Genomic DNA, 21,105 nt, shown 5'->3' on the forward strand with positions numbered 1-21,105 from the left:
GGAGGAGTCCACCTCACCCTCCACCCCTCACTTCCTCGGCCTACTGGAATCCTCTCCTCCAAAAGTCAACTCTAGAAGTGCCATCCCTCTTTCCCTACCTCACATCTGCCTCCCCAAAGCTGGCCCTACCATTCCTAAGTAGATTGGCACAAGTTTTCTAGGCTCTGGGGTTAGGGGACCAGTTGCTTTTTACTGAGCAATAATTTGGGAATAAGTTGGGGTGGCCCACTCCCTATGAACCAGTCAATCGATCCCTCAATTGTATTTGTTGATTGCTTACTCTATGCAGAGCACAGTACTAAGTGCTTGGGTGAGTGCATTAGAACTACTGAGAAGCAGCGTGGCTCAGTGGAAAGAACCAGGGCTTTGGAGTCAGAGGTCATGAGTTCAAATCCCCGCTCCATCAACTGTCAGCTGTGTGACTTTGGGCAAGTCACTTCACTTCTCTGGGCCTCAGTTACTTCATCTGTAAAATGGGGATTAAGACTGCGAGACCCCCGTAGGACAACCTGATCACCTTGTAACCTCCCCAGCACTTAGAACAGTGCTTTGCACCAAGTAAGCACTTAATAAATGCCATTATTATTATTATTATTACTGAGAAGCAGCGTGGCTCAGTGGAAAGAGCCAGGGCTTTGGAGTCGGAGGTCATGGGTTCTAATCCCCGCTCCACCAATTGTCAGCTGTATGACTTGGGGCAAGTCACTTAGCTTCTCTGTGCCTCAGTTCACTCATCTGTAAAATGGGGATTAAGACTGTGAGCCCCCCGTGGGACAACCTGATCACTTTGTAACCTCCCCAACGCTTAGAGCAGTGCTTCGCACATAGTGCTAAATAAATGCCATCATTATTTAATTAATTAGTAGACCTCTCCCCCCAGCCCTTAGAGAGCTGACCATCTAGTGGAATCCAGATGGTGTTACCTGGTGTAGTAGCAGTGGTGGTATTTATTGGGCACCTCCTGGGAGTGGGGCACCATACTGAACGAACAGAGGTAGAATAGGAGAAATCGCTTTCCCCACTCCCAGGGAGATTCCAGTCTCACTGGTTACCAGAGGAAACCCCAAACTGAGGGGAGGAGAAAAGAGAGAAGGCTGGGGGCAAACCAGGGGCCAGGAGGAGGGGTAGAGGGAAGACTGGGACAGGAGCTGTAGCATCCTCAAAGACAGGTCCTTAATAAATACCATTATCACCATCAACAATTATTACTATTACTACTACTACTGAAGAGCCCTGAAACAGGGAGGGAAAGGGGAAATGGCAACTCTGGCTCCGTGGAAAGAGCCCGGGCTTTGGAGTCAGAGGTCATGGGTTCAAATCCCTGCTCTGCCGCTTGTCAGCTGTGTGACTCTGGGCAAGTCACTTAACTTCTCTGTGCCTCAGTTACCTCTTCTGTAAAATGGGGATTAAAACTGTGAGCCCCTCGTGGGGCAACCTGATCAATTTGCATCCTCCCCAGCGCTTAAAACAGTGCTTAGCACATAGTAAGTGCTTAATAAATGCCATTATTATTATTATTATTTCCCTCCCCCTCCCTCTTGCTTTCATCTCTCTACCTCCCCTCCTTTCCTATCTCCTTCTTTCTCACCCGGCCCCATCCCCTTCTCCCCCACCCCCTACACTTCAGGCATGACGTGAATCATCTATTAATTATTACTCTATTTTACTTGTACATATTTACTTTTCTATTTATTTTGTTAATGATGTGCATATAGCTTTAATTCTATTTGTTCTGACGATTTTGACACCTGTCTACATGTTTTGTTTTGTTGTCTGTCTCCCCCTTCTAGACTGTGAGCCCGTTGTTGGGTAGGGACCGTCTCTACATGCTGTCTTGTACTTCTCAAGCGCTTAGTACAGTGCTCTGCCCACAGTAAGCGCTCAATAAATATGATTGAATGGATGCATGAATGAAATACGTTTTAGTAATTGGGAAATAGTTCAGTGAATCAAGGATTAAGCTTTACAGACAAAATCCTCAAGGATTTTTAGATTCAGTATCACCGGCTGAATCTTATGGTAAAATAGCCTACGCATAGCCTCTAAATTAAGATCTACACTCAAAAGGTATCACCTAATCATCTTCGCATTCGATCCGAAATGTTTTATAAATGAGCCAGCTGAAGACAGCACTCTGGCAAGTGAAACATAAACAAATTACCATCAGCAAAACGGGCAGAGTCGTTGGCTCGAATGCCAAAGGCATAGGACCCGTCTGGACTACTGCATCAGCCTTCTCTCTGATCTCCCATCCTCGTGTCTCTCTCCACTTCAATCCATACTTCATGCTGCTGCCTGGATTGTCTTTGTCCAGAAATGCTCTGGGCATGTTACTCCCCTCCTCAAAAATCTCCAGTGGCTACCAATCAATCTGCGCATCAGGCAGAAACTCCTCACCCTGGGCTTCAAGGCTGTCCATCACCTCGCCCCCTCCTACCTCACCTCCCTTCTCTCCTTCTCCAGCCCAGCCCGCACCCTCCGCTCCTCCACCGCTAATCTCCTCATCGTACCTCGCTCTCACCTGTCCCGCCATCGACCCCCGGCCCACGTCATCCCCCAGGCCTGGAATACCCTCCCTCTGCCCATCCGCCAAGCTAGCTCTCTTTCTCCCTTCAAGGCCCTGCTGAGAGCTCACCTCCTCCAGGAGGCCTTCCCAGACTGAGTCCCTTCCTTCCTCTCCCCCTCGTCCCCCTCTCCATCCCCCCCATCTTACCACCTTCCCTTCCCCACAGCACCTGTATATATGTATATATGTTTGTACATATTTATTACTCTATTTATTTTATTTGTACATATCTATTCTATTTATTTTATTTTGTTAGTATGTTTGGTTTTGTTCTCTGTCTCCCCCTTTTAGACTGTGAGCCCACTGTTGGGTAGGGACTGTCTCTATATGTTGCCAATTTGTACTTCCCAAGCGCTTAGTACAGTGCTCTGCACATAGTAAGCGCTCAATAAATACGATTGATGATGATGATAGGACGCTGCCTGTCCGCGGACCGGATTGAGTTTCTGGGGGGCGAGAGTGAAGCTAGGGCCTGAGAAGGAAGCGTTGTGGGACTGATGCTGGATTTTCGCCGGCCTGGCTGGTCCCAGGTGAGGGCAGCAACGATCTTCGGGCTGACTGGGAGCTGCAGCTGGAGCTCCATCCTCTCTCCATCACCCTCCGTCTTCCAGGCTCCATCCTCCGACCTCCAGACTCTGGTCCTCCGACCTCTGGGCTCCATCTTCTACCTTCCATCCTCCGGGCTCATCTTCTGGGCTCTGTTCTCCGCTGCCATCCTCTGGGCTTTGTCCTCCAGGATCAATCTTCCATTGTCCATCCTCTGTTCATTCATTCAATCATATTTATTGAGCGCTTACTGTGTGCAGAGCACTGGACTAAGCGCTTGGGAAGTACAAGTTGGCAACGTATAGAGACGGTCCCTACCCAACAACGGGCTCACAGTCTAGAAGCGGGAGAGAGACAACAAAAACATGTGGACAGGTGTCAAGTCATCAGAATACGTAGAAATAAAGCTAGATACACATCATTAACAAAATAAATAGAATAGTAAATATGTACAAGTAAAATAGAGTAATAACTCTGTACAAACATATATACAGGTGCTGTGGGGAAGCGAGGAGCTAGGGCAGGGGGGATGGGGAGGAGGGGAGGAAAAAGGGGGCTCAGTCTGGGAGCTATTTCCACTAGCATCATATTTAGGTGAAAAAAGTAAAGTTTCCCCCTTTGAATGAATGGGTTGTCTTTCTCAGGAAGGTTATCAAGCCATGGGCAAGAAGACTCCCCTGACTCCCCTGACCTCTTTTTTCACGGGACTGCTGTGGGCTTCTGCAGCAGAAAACTGGTCCAGAGCCTGCTGCTGCTCGTCACTGAGCTGCTGCTGCTGCTGCTGCTGCTGTTGCGGCTGCTGCTGAAGAGCCCCATGCTCGTCCTCTGAGGCCTATCCTCCGCCCTCCGTTTCCATCTTCTGGGCTCTGTTCTCCATCCCCCATCCTCTGTCCTCCATCCCCCATCCTCTGGACTCTGTTCTCTGTCCTCCGGCCTCCAGCCTCCAGCCTCCAGGCTCTGTCCTCCATCCTCTAAGTTTCATCCTCTAGTTCTCCATACTCCATCTGCCATCTTCCAGGATTATCCTATGGGCTCCGTCATCTGTCCTCCATCTCCATCTTCCATCCTGCGTCCTCCAGGCTCCATCCTCTGGGCCCCGTCCTCTGTCCTCCATTCTCCATTTTCCATCCTCCATTCTCTTTCCCCCATCCTCCATTCTCTGCTCTCATTGTCTAGGCTCTCTCCTCTTTCCTCTGTCTTCCATCTTCTGGGCTCTGTCCTCCATCTTCCATCCTCCATGCTCTGTTCTCCATTCTCCAACCTCCAGCCTCCGGTCTCCACCCTCTGTGCATTGACCTCTGTCCTCTATCTCCCATGCTCCATCCTTTGAGGTCTGTCCTCCATCACCCAGGCTCCATCCTGGGTGCTTTGTAGTCCTGGAATAGCCTGAGGAAGCCCTGCCTTGGTCAGGAATAGCCTGATGAGTTCTGTGCAAGCAAAGCAGGGGCAGGAAGATGAAGTGAGTACTTAGCCTCTGGCACTCGGTACAGACTGTGCCAAGGTGAGCACTGGCATTCTGAAAGGAGGTATGGTCAGTAGTGGGGTGTTTTCCAACAGCAGGAGTGGGGTCACCCTTTGTAGCGTCCCTTTGAGACTCTGGTCCTGGCCGGAGTCGACTCTGCCCTCCGGGAAGCAGAGCACGGTGTTGGTTTAGCGGTCTGACCAGCCACACACCTCCACAACACCACAACGCCAGGCACGGGAGATGTTGCAACACCACTTTTGCTGGCAGAAGTGCCACTTAAGCATGAGTCAGCTAGCGGAGACCCCCCTCCCCCCTCCTCTCCAACCCAGACACAAGTGGACTAGCAGAGACCACCCCGAGACACCATCGACCTAGCTATAAGCCCTCCTGGACAAAAGCTGGCAAGGGGAGACCCTCCCCAGACACGTGAGAAGCAGCGTGGCTCAGTGGCAACAGCAAAGGCTTTGGAGTCAGAGGTCATGGGTTCAAATCCTGGCTCCTCCACTTGTCAGCTGTGTGACTTTGGGCGCTTCTCTGGGCCTCAGTTCCCTCAGCTGTAAAATGGGGATTGAGACTGTGAGCCCCCCGTGGGACAACCTGATCACCCTGTAACCTCCCCAGCGCTTAGAACAGTGCTTTGCACATAGTAAGTGCTTAATAAATGCCATTATTCTTATTATTAAGTGGATTAACCGTTAGCCCTCCTGGGCACAAGCTGGCTAGTAGAGAGCCCAGCTGTGAACAGGCTAGCAGAGAACATGTCCGGGCACAAGCCAGCTAGCAGAGAGACCATCTGGGCACAAGCAGACTAGCAGAGAATATGCCTGGGCACGAGCATGGGAAGCGGCATGGCCGAGTGGAAAGAGCACAGGATTGGGAGTCCGAGGACCCGAGTTCTAATCCCGACTCTGCCACTTGCTGCTGTATGATCTTAGGTCACTTCATTTCTCTGTGCCTCAGTTTCCTCATCTGTAAAATGGGGGTTAAGACTGTGAGCCCCATATGGGACATGGACTGTGTCCAATCTGATTAGCTGGTATCTATGCCAGTTCTCAGTGCAGTGCCTGGCATATTCATTCAATTGTATTTATTGAGTGCTTACTGTGTGCAGAGCACTGTACTAAGCTCTTGGAAAGTACAATTCAGCAACAGAGACCATAAGTGCCCACAGCAGGCTCACAGTCCAGAAGAACATATAGTAAGCACCTAACAAATACAATAAAAAAAAAGCTGGCTAGCAAAGAGCTCTTTCTGGACACAAACAGACGAGCAGAAAGCATGCCTGGGCACAAGCTGGCTAATTGTGAGCCCACTCGGGCACAAGCAGGCTAGCAGTGAGCTTGCCCAGATCTCTGCTTCTCACCACTTTCTCCACAACTGGAAGGCTTCTCTCCCAAAGCCAAGGCTGTGCTCTCCAGGAGTCAGTTAGTCAATACTATTTATTGAGCACTTGCTGTGTGCAGAGCACTGTTCTACATGCTTGGGAGAGTATAATGCAACAATATACCTGACACATTTCCTACCCACAGTGAGCCTACAGTCTAGGGAAGCAGCGTGGTGGATATACGTGTATGATGTGTGTATATATAGATAGATATAGATGTATACATATATATGTGTGTGTATATATATATATATATATATATATATATATATATATATAAGAAAAGGAGCGTGGCTCAGTGGAAAGAGCACGGGCTTTGGAGTCAGAGGTCATGGGTTCAAATCCCCGCTCTGCCAATTGTCAGCTGTGTGACTTTGGGCAAGTCACTTCACTTCTCTAAGCCTACATTACCTCATCTGGAAAATGGGAATTAATAATAATAATAATGGCATTTATAATGATAATAATAATAATAATGGCATTTATTAAGCACTTACTATGTGCCAAGAACTGTTGCAGTTACTATGTGCAAAGCACTGTTCTAGCGCTGGGGAGGTTACAAGGTGATCAGGTTGTCCCACGGGGGGCTCACAGTCCCCATTTTACTGTAAGTCCCCATTTTAAGACTGTAAGCCCCCTGTGGAACAACCTGATCCCCTTGTAACCTCCCCAGTGCTTGAACAGTGCTTTGCACATAGTAAGCGCTTAACAAATGCCATCATTATTATTATTATATATCTACATATTTGTGACTATAATTCTATTTATTTTTATTAATGACATGTATACATCTGATTCTATTTATAATGATCAATTATTAATTGATAACTTTACTTGTTTTGATGTCTGTCTCCCTCCTTCTAGACTGTGAGCCTGTTGTGGGCAGGGATTGTCTCTGTTGCTGAACTGTACTTCCCAAGTGCTTAGTACTGTGCTGTGCACATGGTAGGCGCTCCATAAATACGATTGACTGACTGAATGAATGAATAGATAGAACATGGGCCTGGAAATCAGAAGGTCATGGGTCTAATCCTGGCTCTGCCACTTGTCTGCTGTGTGGCCTTGGGCAAGTCACTTGACTTCTCTGCGCCTCACTTACCTCATAATAATAATAATAATAATGGCATTTATTAAGCACTTACTATGTGCAAAGTACTGTTCTAAGCGCTGGGGAGGTTACAAGGTGATCAGGTTGTCCCACGTGGGGCTCACAGTCTTAGTCCCCATTTTACAGATGAGGTAACTGAGGCACAGAGAAGTTAAATGACTTGCCCAAAGTCACACAGCTGACAATTGGCGGAGCCGGGGTTTGAACCCATGACCTCTGACTCCAAAGCCCGGGCTCTTTCCACTGAGCCGCGCTGCTTCTCTGCTAAATGGGGATTAAGATTATGAGCCCTCTGTGGGGCACAGACTATGTCCAACCCACTCTGCTTGTATCCACCCAGTGCTTAGAGAAGCAGCGCGGCTCAGTGGAAAGAGCACGGGCTTTGGAGTCAGAGGTCATGGGTTCAAATCCCGGCTCCTCCACTTGTCAGCTGTGTGACTTTGGGCAAGTCACTTAACTTCTCTGGGCCTCAGTTACCTCATCTGTAAAATGGGGATTAAGACTGTGAGCCCCCCATGGGACAACCTGATCACCTTGTAACCTCCCCAGTGCTTAGAACAGTGCTTTGCACATAGTAAGTGCTTAGTAAATGCCATTATTATTATTACATTGCCTGGCACATAGCAAGCACTTAACAAATACCATAATCATCATTATTATTAGAGGAGCAGGGGAATGGCAGAAGAGAGACCTGGCTGGGGCCTGGAGGAAGTCAGACTACTGTGTAGAAGTGCTGGCAGTCCAGGAAAAAGGGCAAGAAATGGAGACGACAGACTCAAGGAGGAAGAATGATCTCCCAGTCACCCCCTTCTTCTTCCACTATCCCCATCTCCATCTCAGTGGCTCCCTTTAGCTTAGAGTCTGATGATGGTGATGTTGGAGTCCCGAATCAATCAATCCATCAATCAATGACATTTATCGAGCACTTGACTGTGTGCTGAGCACTCTACTAAGCGCTTGGGAGAGTACAATGCATCAGACTTGGTAGACAGTCTAGCAGGAAGACAGACATCAAAATCAACTACAGATACATATGTAAGTGCCATGGGGCTGAGTTTGGGGTGATTATCAAGCGCTTAAAGGCCACAGATCCAAGTACAAAGGTGACATAGAAGAGGAAAGGAGAAGGGGGAATGAGGGCTTAGTCAGGGAAGGCGTCTTGGAGAAGATGTGATTTTAATAAGGTTTTGAGGGTTCCACGGTATGTCCCCCAGCCCCTGTCCCCTGAGCGTAGCCCACAGAGTCACCTGGAGCCCCGGCTACACCAGTCCCCTCCCCATCACAGATTGGGATTGATCCTAGCATCCCATGTTTTCCCAACAGTCTGGTATTGGGGTGGGGGGGTGCCCTCCACAAGACCTCCAGACCTCGTGGCTCCAAGATGGAGGAGATCAACAGGAATGTTGGAGGAGGAGCCAAGAGTAACAAAAGGGACAATTGAAATTGGAGACTGAGGGGTGCCAACTTCCTGCTCAACCACCAGTGAGAAGCCACAGAATCCAACTCGGAACATCACTCAGTCCACCTCTCCTGAATCAACCCACTAAGACAAGAGTTTCAGCACCTTGGATTAGCGGCAGCATGTATGAACATGTTTCAGTCGCTGGGAATAATGGGACCTTAAACAGGACCTCTAAACAGGGAAATTATACAGGAAGAATCACGGTCTGATTCCTGCCCTCAAGGCAGGTTCCAGATGCCTAAAACAAGAGAACTAATAGCAGTACACAAGACTTACAGCAGCGTTCCTAAGCAGTGGGGAAGTTGGCACAGCCAGGATGGTACAGCCAGGCTTGAGGGGGGCAATCTGGGAGGGCCTCCAGCAGGAAGTGGGGCTTTGCCTAGCCCTGCAAGGCATAGGGGTGGGTTGACTAGAGACGAAGAGGGCAGAGGACATCCCAAGGCAGAGGAATTGTAAGTCATGACTCAGAGGCAAGAGGAGATAGTGAAAAGGCTTGTTTGGGTCACGCAATCGAACTCAAGTTGGGATGTAGTGGGAGAGGAAGTCACAGTTCCTGGGTTCTAATCCTGGCCCAGCCACTTGTCTGTTGTGTGACCTTGGCAAGACACTTCACTTACCTAGGCCTCAGTTTCTTCCTCTGTAAAATGGGGATTCAGTACATGTCCATCAACCTACTGTCTCTGACCTGATTATCTTGTATCTACCCTAGCACTTTAGTACAGTGCTTGGCCCACAGTAATCATTTAATAAATGCCACAGTTATTATTATTATTATTATTATTATTATGAGGAAGTGGGCAGTTAATGGACTCTGGCACAAAGGGCAACAGGAACCACTAAAGGATTTTTAAAAAGGGGAGAGTCAGTATCAAAGGGACCACTGAGTACAATCCCAACTCTGAGTATGGGCACACGCGTGTGTGTGTGTGTGTGTGTACGTGTGCGTGCGTGCCTGTGCCTCTGTGTGTGTGTGTGTGTGTGTGTGCGCGTGTTTATGGGCTCAATTTTGACCATCAATTAGGCACCTGGGACTCTACCACCCATCGCTCCCCCGACCACAAATTGAAACCACCAGGCAGCAAGGCTAATCCATCTTCAGAATGCCTTCCCCTTGGTCAGGAAATCGTTCGAAATGGAACCTCAGCAATTACCAACATCTTGAAACACCGCCTGGGCCAAAGGGAAGAAAGGCATTTGGCCCTGATGAAAATACCATTTCCGCTGGCAAAACCAAGGAGGCCTCTGGCCTAGGATGCCCATGGTGGGTTCTCACCCTCTAGTCTCAGGATCTGCTTTAACATAGCAGACAGGTGGGCAGAAGGGTGGATGGGTGGGTGGGCAAAGGGCCACATGGGAGGACCCCACCTGTGCTTCCACAAAATCAATATGTCTGTGGGCCAAAATGGCCCTGGATCTGTGGGGCTAGGGACAGTTAACCTTGGTATTATCCTCAACTCATCTTTCTCATTCAACCTACATAAATAATCTATCACCAAATCCTGTTAGTTCTACTGTCACAAACTGCCTCCTGGGGCCTGGGAGCTGTGGTCTTAGGGGCTGGGTCCATACTAACAATTTGTGTTACCTGTTAAGCACTTACTATGTACCAAGCATTGTGCTCAGCACTAGAGCTGCTACAAGATAATCCAATGGGACACAGTCCCTGTTCCCCATGGGATTCTAAGAGGGAGGAAGTGTGGGTATCTTATCCCCACTTATCCCCTACCTCACCTCCCTTCTCTCCTTCTCCAGCCCACCCCGCACCCTCCGCTCCTCTGTCGCTAATCTCCTCACCGTGCCTCGTTCTCGCCTGTCCCGCCAATGACCCCCGGCCCACGTCATCCCCCGGGCCTGGAATGCCCTCCCTCTGCCCATCCGCCAAGCTAGCTCTCTTCCTCCCTTCAAGGCTCTACTGAGAGCTCACCTCCTCTAGGAGGCCTTCCCAGACTGAGCCCCTTCCTTCCTCTCCCCCTCATCATCCCCCCATCTTACCTCCTTTCCTTCCCCACAGCACCTGTATATATGTATATATGTTTGTACATATTTATTACTCTATTTATTTATTTATTTATCTTACTTGTACCTATCTATTCTATTTATTTTATTTTGTTAGTATGTTTGGTTTTCTGCTCTGTCTCCCCCTTCTAGACTGTGAGCCCACTGTTGGGTAGGGACTGTCTCTATATGTTGCCAACTTGTACTTCCCAAGCGCTTAGTCCAGTGCTCTGCACACAGTAAGCGCTCAATAAATACGATTGATTGATTGATTGATTGACTTTACAGATGAGAAGACTGAGGCACAGAGAGGTTAAATAACTCACCCAGTTACACAGAAAGTAAGTGGCGGAGAAGGAGGCAGGAATGGAACCTGGATTTCCCGGCTTTTAGTTTCTTGCTCATTCTACTAGACCACATAGGGGCTGGGCCTGAAGAAGATGGAAGGAATTCTCTCCATTGGCCCTTTCGGGGACTCTCTGAAGTTACTGGAGCGGGCCGGAGGGTTTCCAAATCCTTTTCCCCTCACTTCTCCCAGCTCTTTTGCCTCCTCAGTTCCCAGATGCCTCTCTCCTCTGGGTAGCATCCCCTGGGGGTTCCTGTCTTCTGAGGGTGTGGGAAGGGCTGAAGTCAATGGAAACTTTCCCAGGAATGACTCAGCAAAAGCGCTGGGGGGGCTGGGCCGGAATAGCTAAGCCGGGATAACCACTGCCCATGGCCCCAGGCCTCCTGAGCCTCAGAATCGAGTTTCAAAGCCCTGAGACAGGGGCCCTACAGGGCCTGCTGGCTCAGAGCCTGTCCCTCGGCAAAGGCCCCAGGGGCTCCTGTCCCTGCCCTGGCTCTGGTAATTCCAGGACCAGCCTTTGTTTGACCTAATAATAATGACAACTGGGGTTTTGGTTAAGCACATACTGTGTGCCAAGCCCTGTATTAAGTACTAGCGTAGATCACAAGGCCAGGGAGACCTTCTCTGGTGTCCCTGGGAGAGAGTGGATTTAGGGGCAGGCTAGGGGCACTGGAGCAGGGTGGGGAAAGTGGTGGGGGTCACCCAACCTTGACTGGCTTCTCCGAGATCCATTCACCAGCTGAAACCAAAGGCCCAGTTGAGTAACATGATGCGGCCCGTTGCTGTGTCCAGACAGAAACCGTCCCTGTATGGCTCTGAACTATAAAGCCGGGACATCCTGCCCTCCGCACCCACCCTCCCGCTTGGGACTCCTTTCCACTCCCACCACCCTGCTCCAAAACAGGCTCAGGCGCTTGAGGAAACAGTCAACAAGCTGAAGGACACTGAGGACCTGGGGGACCACCCCACTGGGGACTGCACTGGGGTGATCACACCAGGGGTGACCACCTGGGAGTTGAGGTGAATCACGGTAGGACAACTCACACTACGGGGGTTCTACGGAGACCAGACTGCCAAGGCAACCGCCCCGGGGATGACAATGCCAGAGGGACCACACTGGGAGGCCAGACTGGAGTGATGCCCCAGGGGGATCACGCCTGGATTACCGCACCCGGAGGGTTCACACTTTAGGGGACCGCTCCTTCAAGGGCTGACCACACCTATAAGCATGCTCTTGCAGGGAAGACTGCTGGAAGTTATCTAATGAGACCCCTGTTTAGGGTGCTTTCGGCTCCAGGGACTCTAATTAATTTCCATACACCCACCAGCGACCCACAACACTTATGCATTTTATATCTTTCTTCAGTACATATGTAAGCTGTTCTGAAATATTTCATTCTGTCATATTTGTACTTCCACTTGTTATATCCTTGTTATTCTTCCTGTGCCCACTATATCCATCTGCCTGCCTTTCCTATTAAATCGCAAACTCTTTGAGGGAAAGAAATGTGTTTTGTTTCAGATCTGCTCTCCAAAGGGCTTAATAGAGTAGTAGTAGCAGTATTTATTGAATGTCCTCTGGGTGCAATCCACTGTACTAAGCACTCGGGAAATACAAGCAAACAATTGACACATTCCCTTCCCACAGGATTCTAACACTCTAGTAAAAGTATTTACAAAGCAATCAAAATCAATAATCAATGTGCAATCGAATAAACGTATATACGAAAGTATATACTTGAGGTGCGGATGAAGATGAGTCTGAGTAGGCACATCAAGGCAGAGAATGTGTCTGCTTACTGTTATATTGTAATCTCTCAAGTGCTTAGTACAGTGCTCTGCACACAGCAAACACTCAGTATGACTGAAAGATTGAATGAAAGGCTAATGATGGCCAATGGGCTCAATCGATCAATTAATTGTATTTATTGAGTGCTTGCTGTGTGCAGAGCACTGAACTAAACACTTGGGAGAGTACAATATTGGTAGGCATATTCCCTGCCCACAAGGGACTTACAGTCTAGAAGATGCTGGATATTAAATGGGGAAGGATGTTGGAGGAATTATCCCTTCAGATCTGCCCGGATCAAGATCCCTGTCTCCCTTTGGGGTCTGTATGCTCAAACTGAAAGGAAGTGAGAGGAGAACAAGCCCCCTCTCCTCTGCCCACCCATAATCAGAGAAGGCTCAGTGGAAAGAGCATGGGCTTGGGAGTCAGAGGTCATGGGTTCGAATCCTGACTCTGCCAATTAGCTGTGTGACTTCGGACAAGTCACTTAACTTCTTTGTGCCTCAGTTACCTCATCTGTAAAATGGGGACTAAGACTGTGAGCCCCACGTGGGACAACCTGATCACGTTGTATCTACCCCAGTGCTTAGAACAGTGCTTGGCACATAGTAAGCGCTTAACAAATACCATCATCATTATTATTATCACTCTTACCATCACCATCATCTGTGCAGCGGGGTAGGAAGAGACTCGGCAGAGAAGCAGCCTGGCCTACTGAATAGAGCATGGACCTGGGGTTCAGAAGGATCTGGGTTCTAGTCCTGGCTCTGCCACTTGTCTGCTGTGACCTTGGGCAAGTCACTTAACTTCTCTGGGCCTTGGGTACCTCATCTGTAAAATGGGGATTAAGACTGAGGGCCCCATGTGGGACAAGGACTGTGTCCCGCCCAATTATCTCATGTCTACTGCTGTGCTTAGTACAGTGCCTGGCACATAGTAAGTGCTTAACACCACAGTTATTATTATTATTCATTCATTCAATTGTATTCATTGAGCACTTACTATGTGCAGAGCACTGTACTAAGCGCTTGGGAAGTACAAGTTGGCAACATATAGAGAACGGTTCCTAACCAACAACGGGCTTATTCTTATAATTAGCTCCGTCTCTTCTAATCATTCAGTGGTACTTATTGATTCTTTACTCCTTATTGATTCTTTACTCCTTGAGGGTTGGTGGGGAGGGAGAGGAGAGACTCAAACTGCCCTGGCTTCCTTCCACTTACCAGAAGCTTGTAGTGAAGGGTGTGGTGGTGGAGGCGGGAGTCGGAGTCGGGAAGGTGATAAAAAGGAGGTTGGAAGCTTCTAGACCCACTTCCAGCAAGTTCCTTATGTTCTGGACATGTGATCTGAAGGGACAAAGAGGAAAGATTAGAGACAGAGGAAGAGATGAAGGTCGGGAGGAAAAGGAGGGACTAGAGACAGAGATGTGGGAGATGAAGGTGGGGAGGGGAGGGAAGGAGGGAGAGGAAGTTTAGGGTCAGGAAAAGAAAAGAGAAAGTTGGGAAAGAGGGAGGATATGTTTGTACATATTTATTACTATTTATTTTACTTGTACATATCTATTCTACTTATTTTATTTTGTTAGTATGTTTGGTTTTGTTCTCTGTCTCCCCCTTTTAGTCTGTGAGTCCACTGTTGGGTAGGGACTGTCTCTATATGTTGCCAATTTGTACTTCCCAAGCGCTTAGTACAGTGTTCTGCACATAGTAAGTTCTCAATAAATACGATTGATGATGATGATGAGGGGAAAAGATTTAGACTCTGAGCCCCACGTGGGACTAGGATTATGTCCAACCTCATTATCAATCATATTTATTGAGCACTTACTGTGTGCAGAGCACTGTACTAAGTGCTTGGGAAGTACAAGTTGGCAACATATAGAGACAGTCCCTACCCAACAGTGGGCTCACAGTCTAAAAGGGGGAGACAGAGAACAAAACCAAACATACTAACAAAATAAAATAAATAGAATAGATATGTACAAGTAAAATAAATATATAAATAAATAGGGTAATAAATATGTACAAACATATATACATATATACAGGTGCTGTGGGGAAGGGAAGGAGGTAAGGCGGAGGGATGGACAGGGGGAGGAGGGGGAGAGGAAGGAGGGGGCTCAGTTTGGGAAGGCTTCCTCAATCTTCCTCAATGCTTATCTTCCTCAATGCTTAAAACAGTGCTTGACACATAGTAACCCTTAACAGAGAAGCAGCGTGGCTCAGTGGAAAGAGCCCGGGCTTTGGAGTCAGGGGTCACGGGTTCAAATCCCGGCTCCGCCACTTGTCAGCTGTGTAACTTTGGGCGAGTCACAACTTCTCTGTGCCTCAGTTACCTCATCTGTAAAATGGGGATTAAGTCCGTGAGCCCCTCGTGGGATAACTTGATTACTTTGTATCTACCCCAGCGCTTAGAACAGTGCTTTGCACGTAGTAAGCGCTTAATAAATGGCATAAAAACTACCATTTTTAAAGCGAAGAAGGAGGGAGGAGGCCCAGGATCACTGCCTGCTGACGCCGACTCCCTCGAGGGGCGGGCCGGGGGCGGGTCTTGGGCTCCTCTCCCCTTTCTCCCCGGCCGCCTTCCTCCCTCCCTCCCTCCCTCCCTTATAAAACCCTCTGCCCGCGGCCAGGGCCGAGATTGGGCCTGAGCCGACCAACATGGCTATGATCCTGGGCTACTGGGATATCCGCGGGGTGAGCGGGGCTGGAGAATTGGGGGAGCTGGGGGAGAGGGGCTGGAGAATTGGGGGAGTGGGACTGGGGGAGCTGGGGGAGAGGGGCTGGAGAATTGGGGGAGTGGGACTGGAGAACTGGGGGAACTGGGGGAGAGGGCCTGGAGAACTGGGAGAGTGGGGCTGGAGAGGTGGGGAGGGGAGTTGGGGAAGTTGGGGGAGCTAGGGGAAGCGGGTTCGGGAGTTGGGGGACCCGGGCTGGAGAAATAGGGGAGGGGAGCTTAGTACAAGCGCTTAGTACAGTGCTCTGCACACGGTAAGCGCTCAATAAATACGATTGAATGAATGAGGGGAGCTGGGGAAGCAGGGGAGGCGGGCCGGGACTTGGGGGAGTCGGGCTGGAGAGGAGAGGGAAGCGGGGGAAGTGTCCCGGGAACCGAGGGAGCGGGGGCATAAAGCCCGGCGGGCCCCGGGCCCCTGTTTCGGGGGCTTGTCCAGGCCGGGGTGGGGGGGGGCCCTGCAACGGGGCGGGGGCGCTTGGAGAAATCCCTCCCCTTCTTCCTCCCTCTTCCCCTTTTCAATCAATCAATCGTATTTACTGAGCGCGTACTATGTGCAGAGCACTGTACTAAGCACTTGGGAAGTACAAATTGGCAACATTTGTTGCCAATGTTTTCCTTCTCCTCCCCTCGATTCTGGAGCGCGGGGTTGGGAGGGGGGTTACCGGAGCCGCGACCCCCCTCTCTCCCCCCCTTGATAAATCCATCCCCCTTCCACCTCAGCGTGCCTGGCCTTTCCTGAGAGCCCAACCTCAAAAAAGGGGGCTGGGAGAGGGGGAACATTCATTCAATCGTATTAAGCGCTTTACCGTGTGCAGAGCACTATACTAAGCGCTTGGGAAGTACAAGTCGGCAACATCTAGAGACGGTCGCTACCCAGCAACGGGCTCACAGTCTCGAAGGTGGAGACAGACAACAAAACATGGAGACAGCTTAGACACCATCCTGCTATCGTGTGTGTGGCGGGATGGGCTCGCCTGCTGCTCCTCTCCGGCCTACAGCCTGTCCCTGAGGGCTGGGGGCTGGGGAGGAGCAGTGGGGGTCCTCACCGACTCTGGGGGTCCCCACTGGTCAGCCCCGCCCCCCCCCTCCACTTCCCAGACCCCCAATCAGGGCCTCGGCTCCCGTGGAGGAGATGAGTCCTTGAGCAAAACCCTTAGCTATGGTGGTGATGGGGAGGGGTCTTGGGGTCTGCCTCTGACCTGACCTCTCCCCCGGCAGTTGGCCAATGCCATCCGCCTGCTGTTGGAGTACACGGACTCGGCTTATGAGGAGAAGCGGTACAGCTGTGGAGAAGGTAATGGCGCACGCGGTGCCCAGGCCCGCTGCCAGCCCATTCCTCTTGGATGGCACCGAACCAGAGACACCGCCTTCTTCCTCCGCCTCCTCCTCTTCTGAATGCTCCCCTGCCACGGGGCGAGGCTCAGGGGCCTTGGAAGAGCTGCTCAGGTGTCCCAGACTGGCTTACGGCAATCCAGAGTCCATGGCAGATTAGAGTCGAGTTTCGCTGTGCTGCACACGTGTGACCCATTCCCCTAAACCAGGGTCCTGGGGTGGGAAGGGGAGAGGGAGATCCAGGGTCTGAACTGAGGCTTCTTCCCCAAAGCCTGGGGTTGTGGGTGGGGAAATATCCCCCAGTTCCTCCTAGGGTCACAAGGGGGTGGCTTTTGGGGACCCCACCAGTGTCCTGGAAGGGGGAGGGGACTCAGGGTTGCCCAAAGATCAGCCCATAGTGAAGAGACGCGGCTGAGTTTGGGCAAGGATTGGATTAATAATAGCATTTATTAAGTGCTTACTATGTGCAAAGCACTGTTCTAAGCCCTGGGGAGGTTACAAGGAGATCAGGTTGTTCCGTGGGGGGCTCACAGTCTTAATCCCCATTTTACATAGGAGGTAACTGAGGCACAGAAAAGTTAGGTGCCTTGCCCAAAGTCACACAGCTGACAATTGCCAGAGCTGGTATTTGAACCCTTGACCTCTGACTCCAAAGCTCACGCTCTTTCTGCTGAGCCACCCTGGGTTCCTTGTGCCTTCTGGCCCTTGGCTTCCTTCTCCAGTGGGCTGCCTCTGAGGGCCCGGGAGCATGCGGGGATGGTGGTCGGGGCAAATGCCCGGTGTGCTTGGGGCTGCTGGGGGCTCTGGAGCGTCAGGCGCAGCGGTCAGGATCGGGGGGTGGGGGGGCAGTAGGGATGGTTGGTCTGAGGTGACCCACGGGTGGTGCCATGGAGGTATGGGGGGGCTCGTGGACTGGCTTGGGGGCTCAGGCTGCATCTTGGCTCCCTGCAGCTCCTGACTATGATCGAAGCCAGTGGCTGGATGAGAAGTTTAAGCTGGGCCTGGACTTCCCCAATGTAGGTAGTAGCCCGTTAAGGCGAATGGGCCCTAACTCCCTGCCCCAACCCCTCTCGCCTCTATGGTTCAGGGCTGGGCCTCACCAAGTCATGTCCAACCAACACCTCCCCCCACTCCCCCGTCCCTCTTTCCTCGTTGTTCCCACTCCCTGCCTCTGAAGTGCTGATAGGGCACATCATGTCCCTATCCCCCCTGCTCGGTGACTCCCCTTTCCAGCTCCCACTCTCCATTTCTTGCCCGCCCTCTCTGTCCCCAGGGTGGTGAGGACAAGGTGGAAGTGCGGGTGTAGAGAGCCAGCTTTATTCCGTTTCTCTGCCTTCTTTGTACCCCGCCCCTTCTCCTCTCAGTTGCCCTACCTCATTGACGGAAACACCAAGCTGACCCAGAGCAATGCCATCCTGCGTTACATCGCCCGCAAGCACAACTTGTGTGAGTTGGGGGCTTTGGGATGAGGGGGTGGGGGCCAGGGGCTTCCCCGGTGAACCTGTGCTGTGTCTGGAGGCAGGTGGGGAGACCGAGGAGGAGCGTGTGCGGGTGGACATGTTGGAGAGCCAGGCCATGGACTTCCGCATGCAGCTGGTCAGAGTCTGCTACGACCCCGACTATGTGAGTCCCCCCTGCTTGGTGGGAAGGGGCGAGGGGGCTAGGTCAGGGGGCTTGGTGGGCCATCCATGCAATAGCAGCAGCAGGAGTAGAGCATTTTAGATGATGAGCCCCATGTGGAATTGTGTCCAATCTGATTAGCTTTCATCTACCACAGATGCTTAGTACAGTGCCTGGCACATAGTAAGCACTTAAATACTTGTTATCATCATCATCATCTGTGCAGAGGATTAGGAGGAGACATGGCAGAGAAGTAGCGTGGCCTAGTGAATAGAGCTCAGGCCTGGGAGTCAGAAGGACCTGAGTTCTAATCCAGACTGCCACTTGTCTGCTGTAAAACCTTGGGCAAGTCACTCAACTTCTCAATGCCACACCTACCTCATCTGTAAAATGAGGATTGACTGTGAGCCCCAAGACAGGGACTGTGTCCAAATGGATTATCCTGTACCTATCCCAGTGCCTGACAGAGTAAGCACCTGACAAATACCAGTTATTATTATAATTATTACATGGGGTCCTGCTTGTGAGGGACAAGGGGAAGATGGGCTGCACCCTGGTCCAGAGCCCAGGGGATATATTCAATGGAAGGACCCTGTGCTTGTCATGTAAACTGGCTTTCATCCATTAGAACCTATTTTGCAAAAACTATCACTTTTTCCCCTTTTACCCCCAAACTTGTGCTAATCAAACACTTTAAAAATGTTTTTGAAAGAATAATTGAGTACAGCTGGGGATTTGCTCAATCAGTGGTATTGATTGAGCCCCCAGGAGGCCACAAAGGGGCAGGTGGCTAATCTGAAGCACCCCCAACCTCCACTCCCCTGCCCCTTCATGGGCAGTAGCCACTGGGACCTGAGCAGGGGATCTAGGGCTGGAAGTTGAGAAGCAGCATAGCCTAGTGGATAGAGCACAGGCCTTGGACTTAGTAGGAGCTGGGTTCTAATTCCAGCTCCCCCACTTATCTGATGTGACCTTGAGCAAGTCACTTCACTTCTCTGTGACTCAGTTACCTCATCTGTAAAAGGGGGATTGACACTGAGCCCCATGGGAGAGATGGATTGTGTCCCACTCAATTACCTTATATCTACCCCAGCACTTAGTATAGTGCCTGGCACATAGTAAGCACTTAACAAATGCCATTAAAAAGGGAAAAAAACTTAGGATTCCTCCATTTAGATTGAACTTTGGCTTTTCCCTTGTCTGGCCTCAGTTTCCATGTTTGCTGTGAGGTTGCTTGCCTCTGCTGAGTGTAGTCAGAGACACCTCCTCTGCGCCCGCCCCATACAGTGGCAGAGAGGCTGAGGCCCTAGAGGAAGTTGGATGGGTAACCTCTGTGTTTTTCCAGGAGAAACTGCGGCTGGGATATCTGGAGCAGCTCCCAGCTCAGCTGAAGCTGTTTTCCCAGTTCCTGGGGAAGAGGAAGTGGTTTGCAGGGAACAAGGTAGCGCTGGATTTGGCAGGGGTGGGTGTGGAACAGAGAATGCTGGGTTGGTGGATAAAGGTCCAGGCCCTTTCCCTTGACACTGGTCTGTTTTTTCGACCGGCCCCCTTCCCCAGCTGACCTTTGTGGACTTCCTCCTGTACGACGTGCTGGAACAGAACCGCATGTTTGAGCCCAAGTGCCTGGATGAATTCTCCAACTTGACTGAATTCCTGGCCCGCTTTGAGGTGAGGTGGTAATGTGGGGGTAGGCTAGGACCCTGTGGGCTCCTTGCTCCAGGCCAGGGCCTTCCCTTGCTTCCCTCTGGCAATGGGTGCTGGAAAGGGGCCTTGGTGATGGGCAGCACCAGCCAAGGACGGGGCAATCACCCTCTTGAGTCATTTCCACCTTGGGCCAAGGGGTCCCTGCAGACACTTGTCAGGTGGGGAGATGTGGAGCCAGGGTGAGGATATGATTGGGTTTTGGGCCTGGGGCACATGCTCACCTAGGAATGGGGTGTTGGGAGTAGGGGACGGCAGGAGGGTGATCATCTCCCCTGGGGTTGGGTGTCTCCTCTCAGGCCCTGGAGAAGATTGCTGCCTACATACGCACTGATCGCTTCATCAAGCTCCCCATCAACAACAAGATGGCGAAATGGGGCAGCAAGAAGGTCTAGCCACTCTGACCCTCCTCCACCCCCAAATTCTGGAGTGGTCCCCTCAGTTTCTGCTATTGCTGGCCTGAAATCTGTGTGGCAAATAAAGCATTTATCTAGGCTTGGCAGTGCCCGCTTACATGTGACATCTCACCTCCCCTCTCCAAATGAGGACATGAAGTCACAGCACCAGTGTGATAAGCCTGCACGTGGGAGGTCGGGGTGTAGCCTAACCGGGCCTCATTGCCTCTTCCAACATCAGGGAGGTCTGACCCTAGCTCTGGGGTGGGGTATTAGGGGTGTGTGGTGCCCAAGCAGGGTGAGGGTAAGGCCCCAGGTTTGGAGTCGGGGGCAGAGTTTCATCCCCAGCAACTGCACTGTGGGTAGCTTTCCATGAGCCTTATGCCTATGTCCTTGAGCTGCAGGCCTGACCTTATCACACTCTTCTGTCCTGGCCTGTTGCTGCCATCACTATGTGGTGCATGCGTGCTCTTGCTCTCTCGCTCTTTCCCCCCCCCCCCCCCCCCCCCCCCGCCAACCTGGGGGTCACAGTCTTAATCCCCATTTAACAGATGATGTTACTGAAGCCTAAAGAAGTGAAGTGACTTGCCCAAGATCATACAGCAGACAAGTAGCAAGAGCTAGGATTAGAACCCAGGTCCTTCTGACTCCCAGGCTGGT

General features: G+C 50.9%; 1 protein-coding gene across 1 annotated transcript; it reads left to right on the plus strand.

Annotated features, from left to right (window-relative positions):
• The first annotated feature begins 15,273 nt into the window (after positions 1 to 15,273).
• Positions 15,274 to 20,552, plus strand: LOC119930602 (glutathione S-transferase Mu 3-like). Its single transcript, XM_038749120.1, has 8 exons — positions 15,274 to 15,357; positions 16,616 to 16,691; positions 17,681 to 17,745; positions 18,094 to 18,175; positions 18,252 to 18,352; positions 19,695 to 19,790; positions 19,907 to 20,017; positions 20,350 to 20,552. The coding sequence occupies exons 1-8, from the start codon at positions 15,322 to 15,324 to the stop codon at positions 20,443 to 20,445; spliced, it is 663 nt and encodes a 220-aa protein (XP_038605048.1). The 5' UTR covers positions 15,274 to 15,321; the 3' UTR covers positions 20,446 to 20,552.
• Positions 20,553 to 21,105: the final 553 nt, after the last annotated feature.

The sequence above is a fragment of the Tachyglossus aculeatus genome, chromosome 7 (genome assembly GCF_015852505.1).
Source record: "Tachyglossus aculeatus isolate mTacAcu1 chromosome 7, mTacAcu1.pri, whole genome shotgun sequence".
Taxonomy (NCBI): domain Eukaryota; kingdom Metazoa; phylum Chordata; class Mammalia; order Monotremata; family Tachyglossidae; genus Tachyglossus; species Tachyglossus aculeatus.

What these genes read in the sequence shown, in the direction of transcription:
- LOC119930602 (XM_038749120.1), top strand. Translation starts at nt 15,322, where the DNA reads ATGGCTATGATCCTGGGCTACTGGGATATCCGCGGG. An exon ending in GCGGTACAGCTGTGGAGAAG is followed by an intron (nt 16,692 to 17,680) that starts GTAATGGCGCAC and finishes GGCTCCCTGCAG; the next exon opens with CTCCTGACTATGATCGAAGC. An exon ending in AATTCCTGGCCCGCTTTGAG is followed by an intron (nt 20,018 to 20,349) that starts GTGAGGTGGTAA and finishes GTCTCCTCTCAG; the next exon opens with GCCCTGGAGAAGATTGCTGC.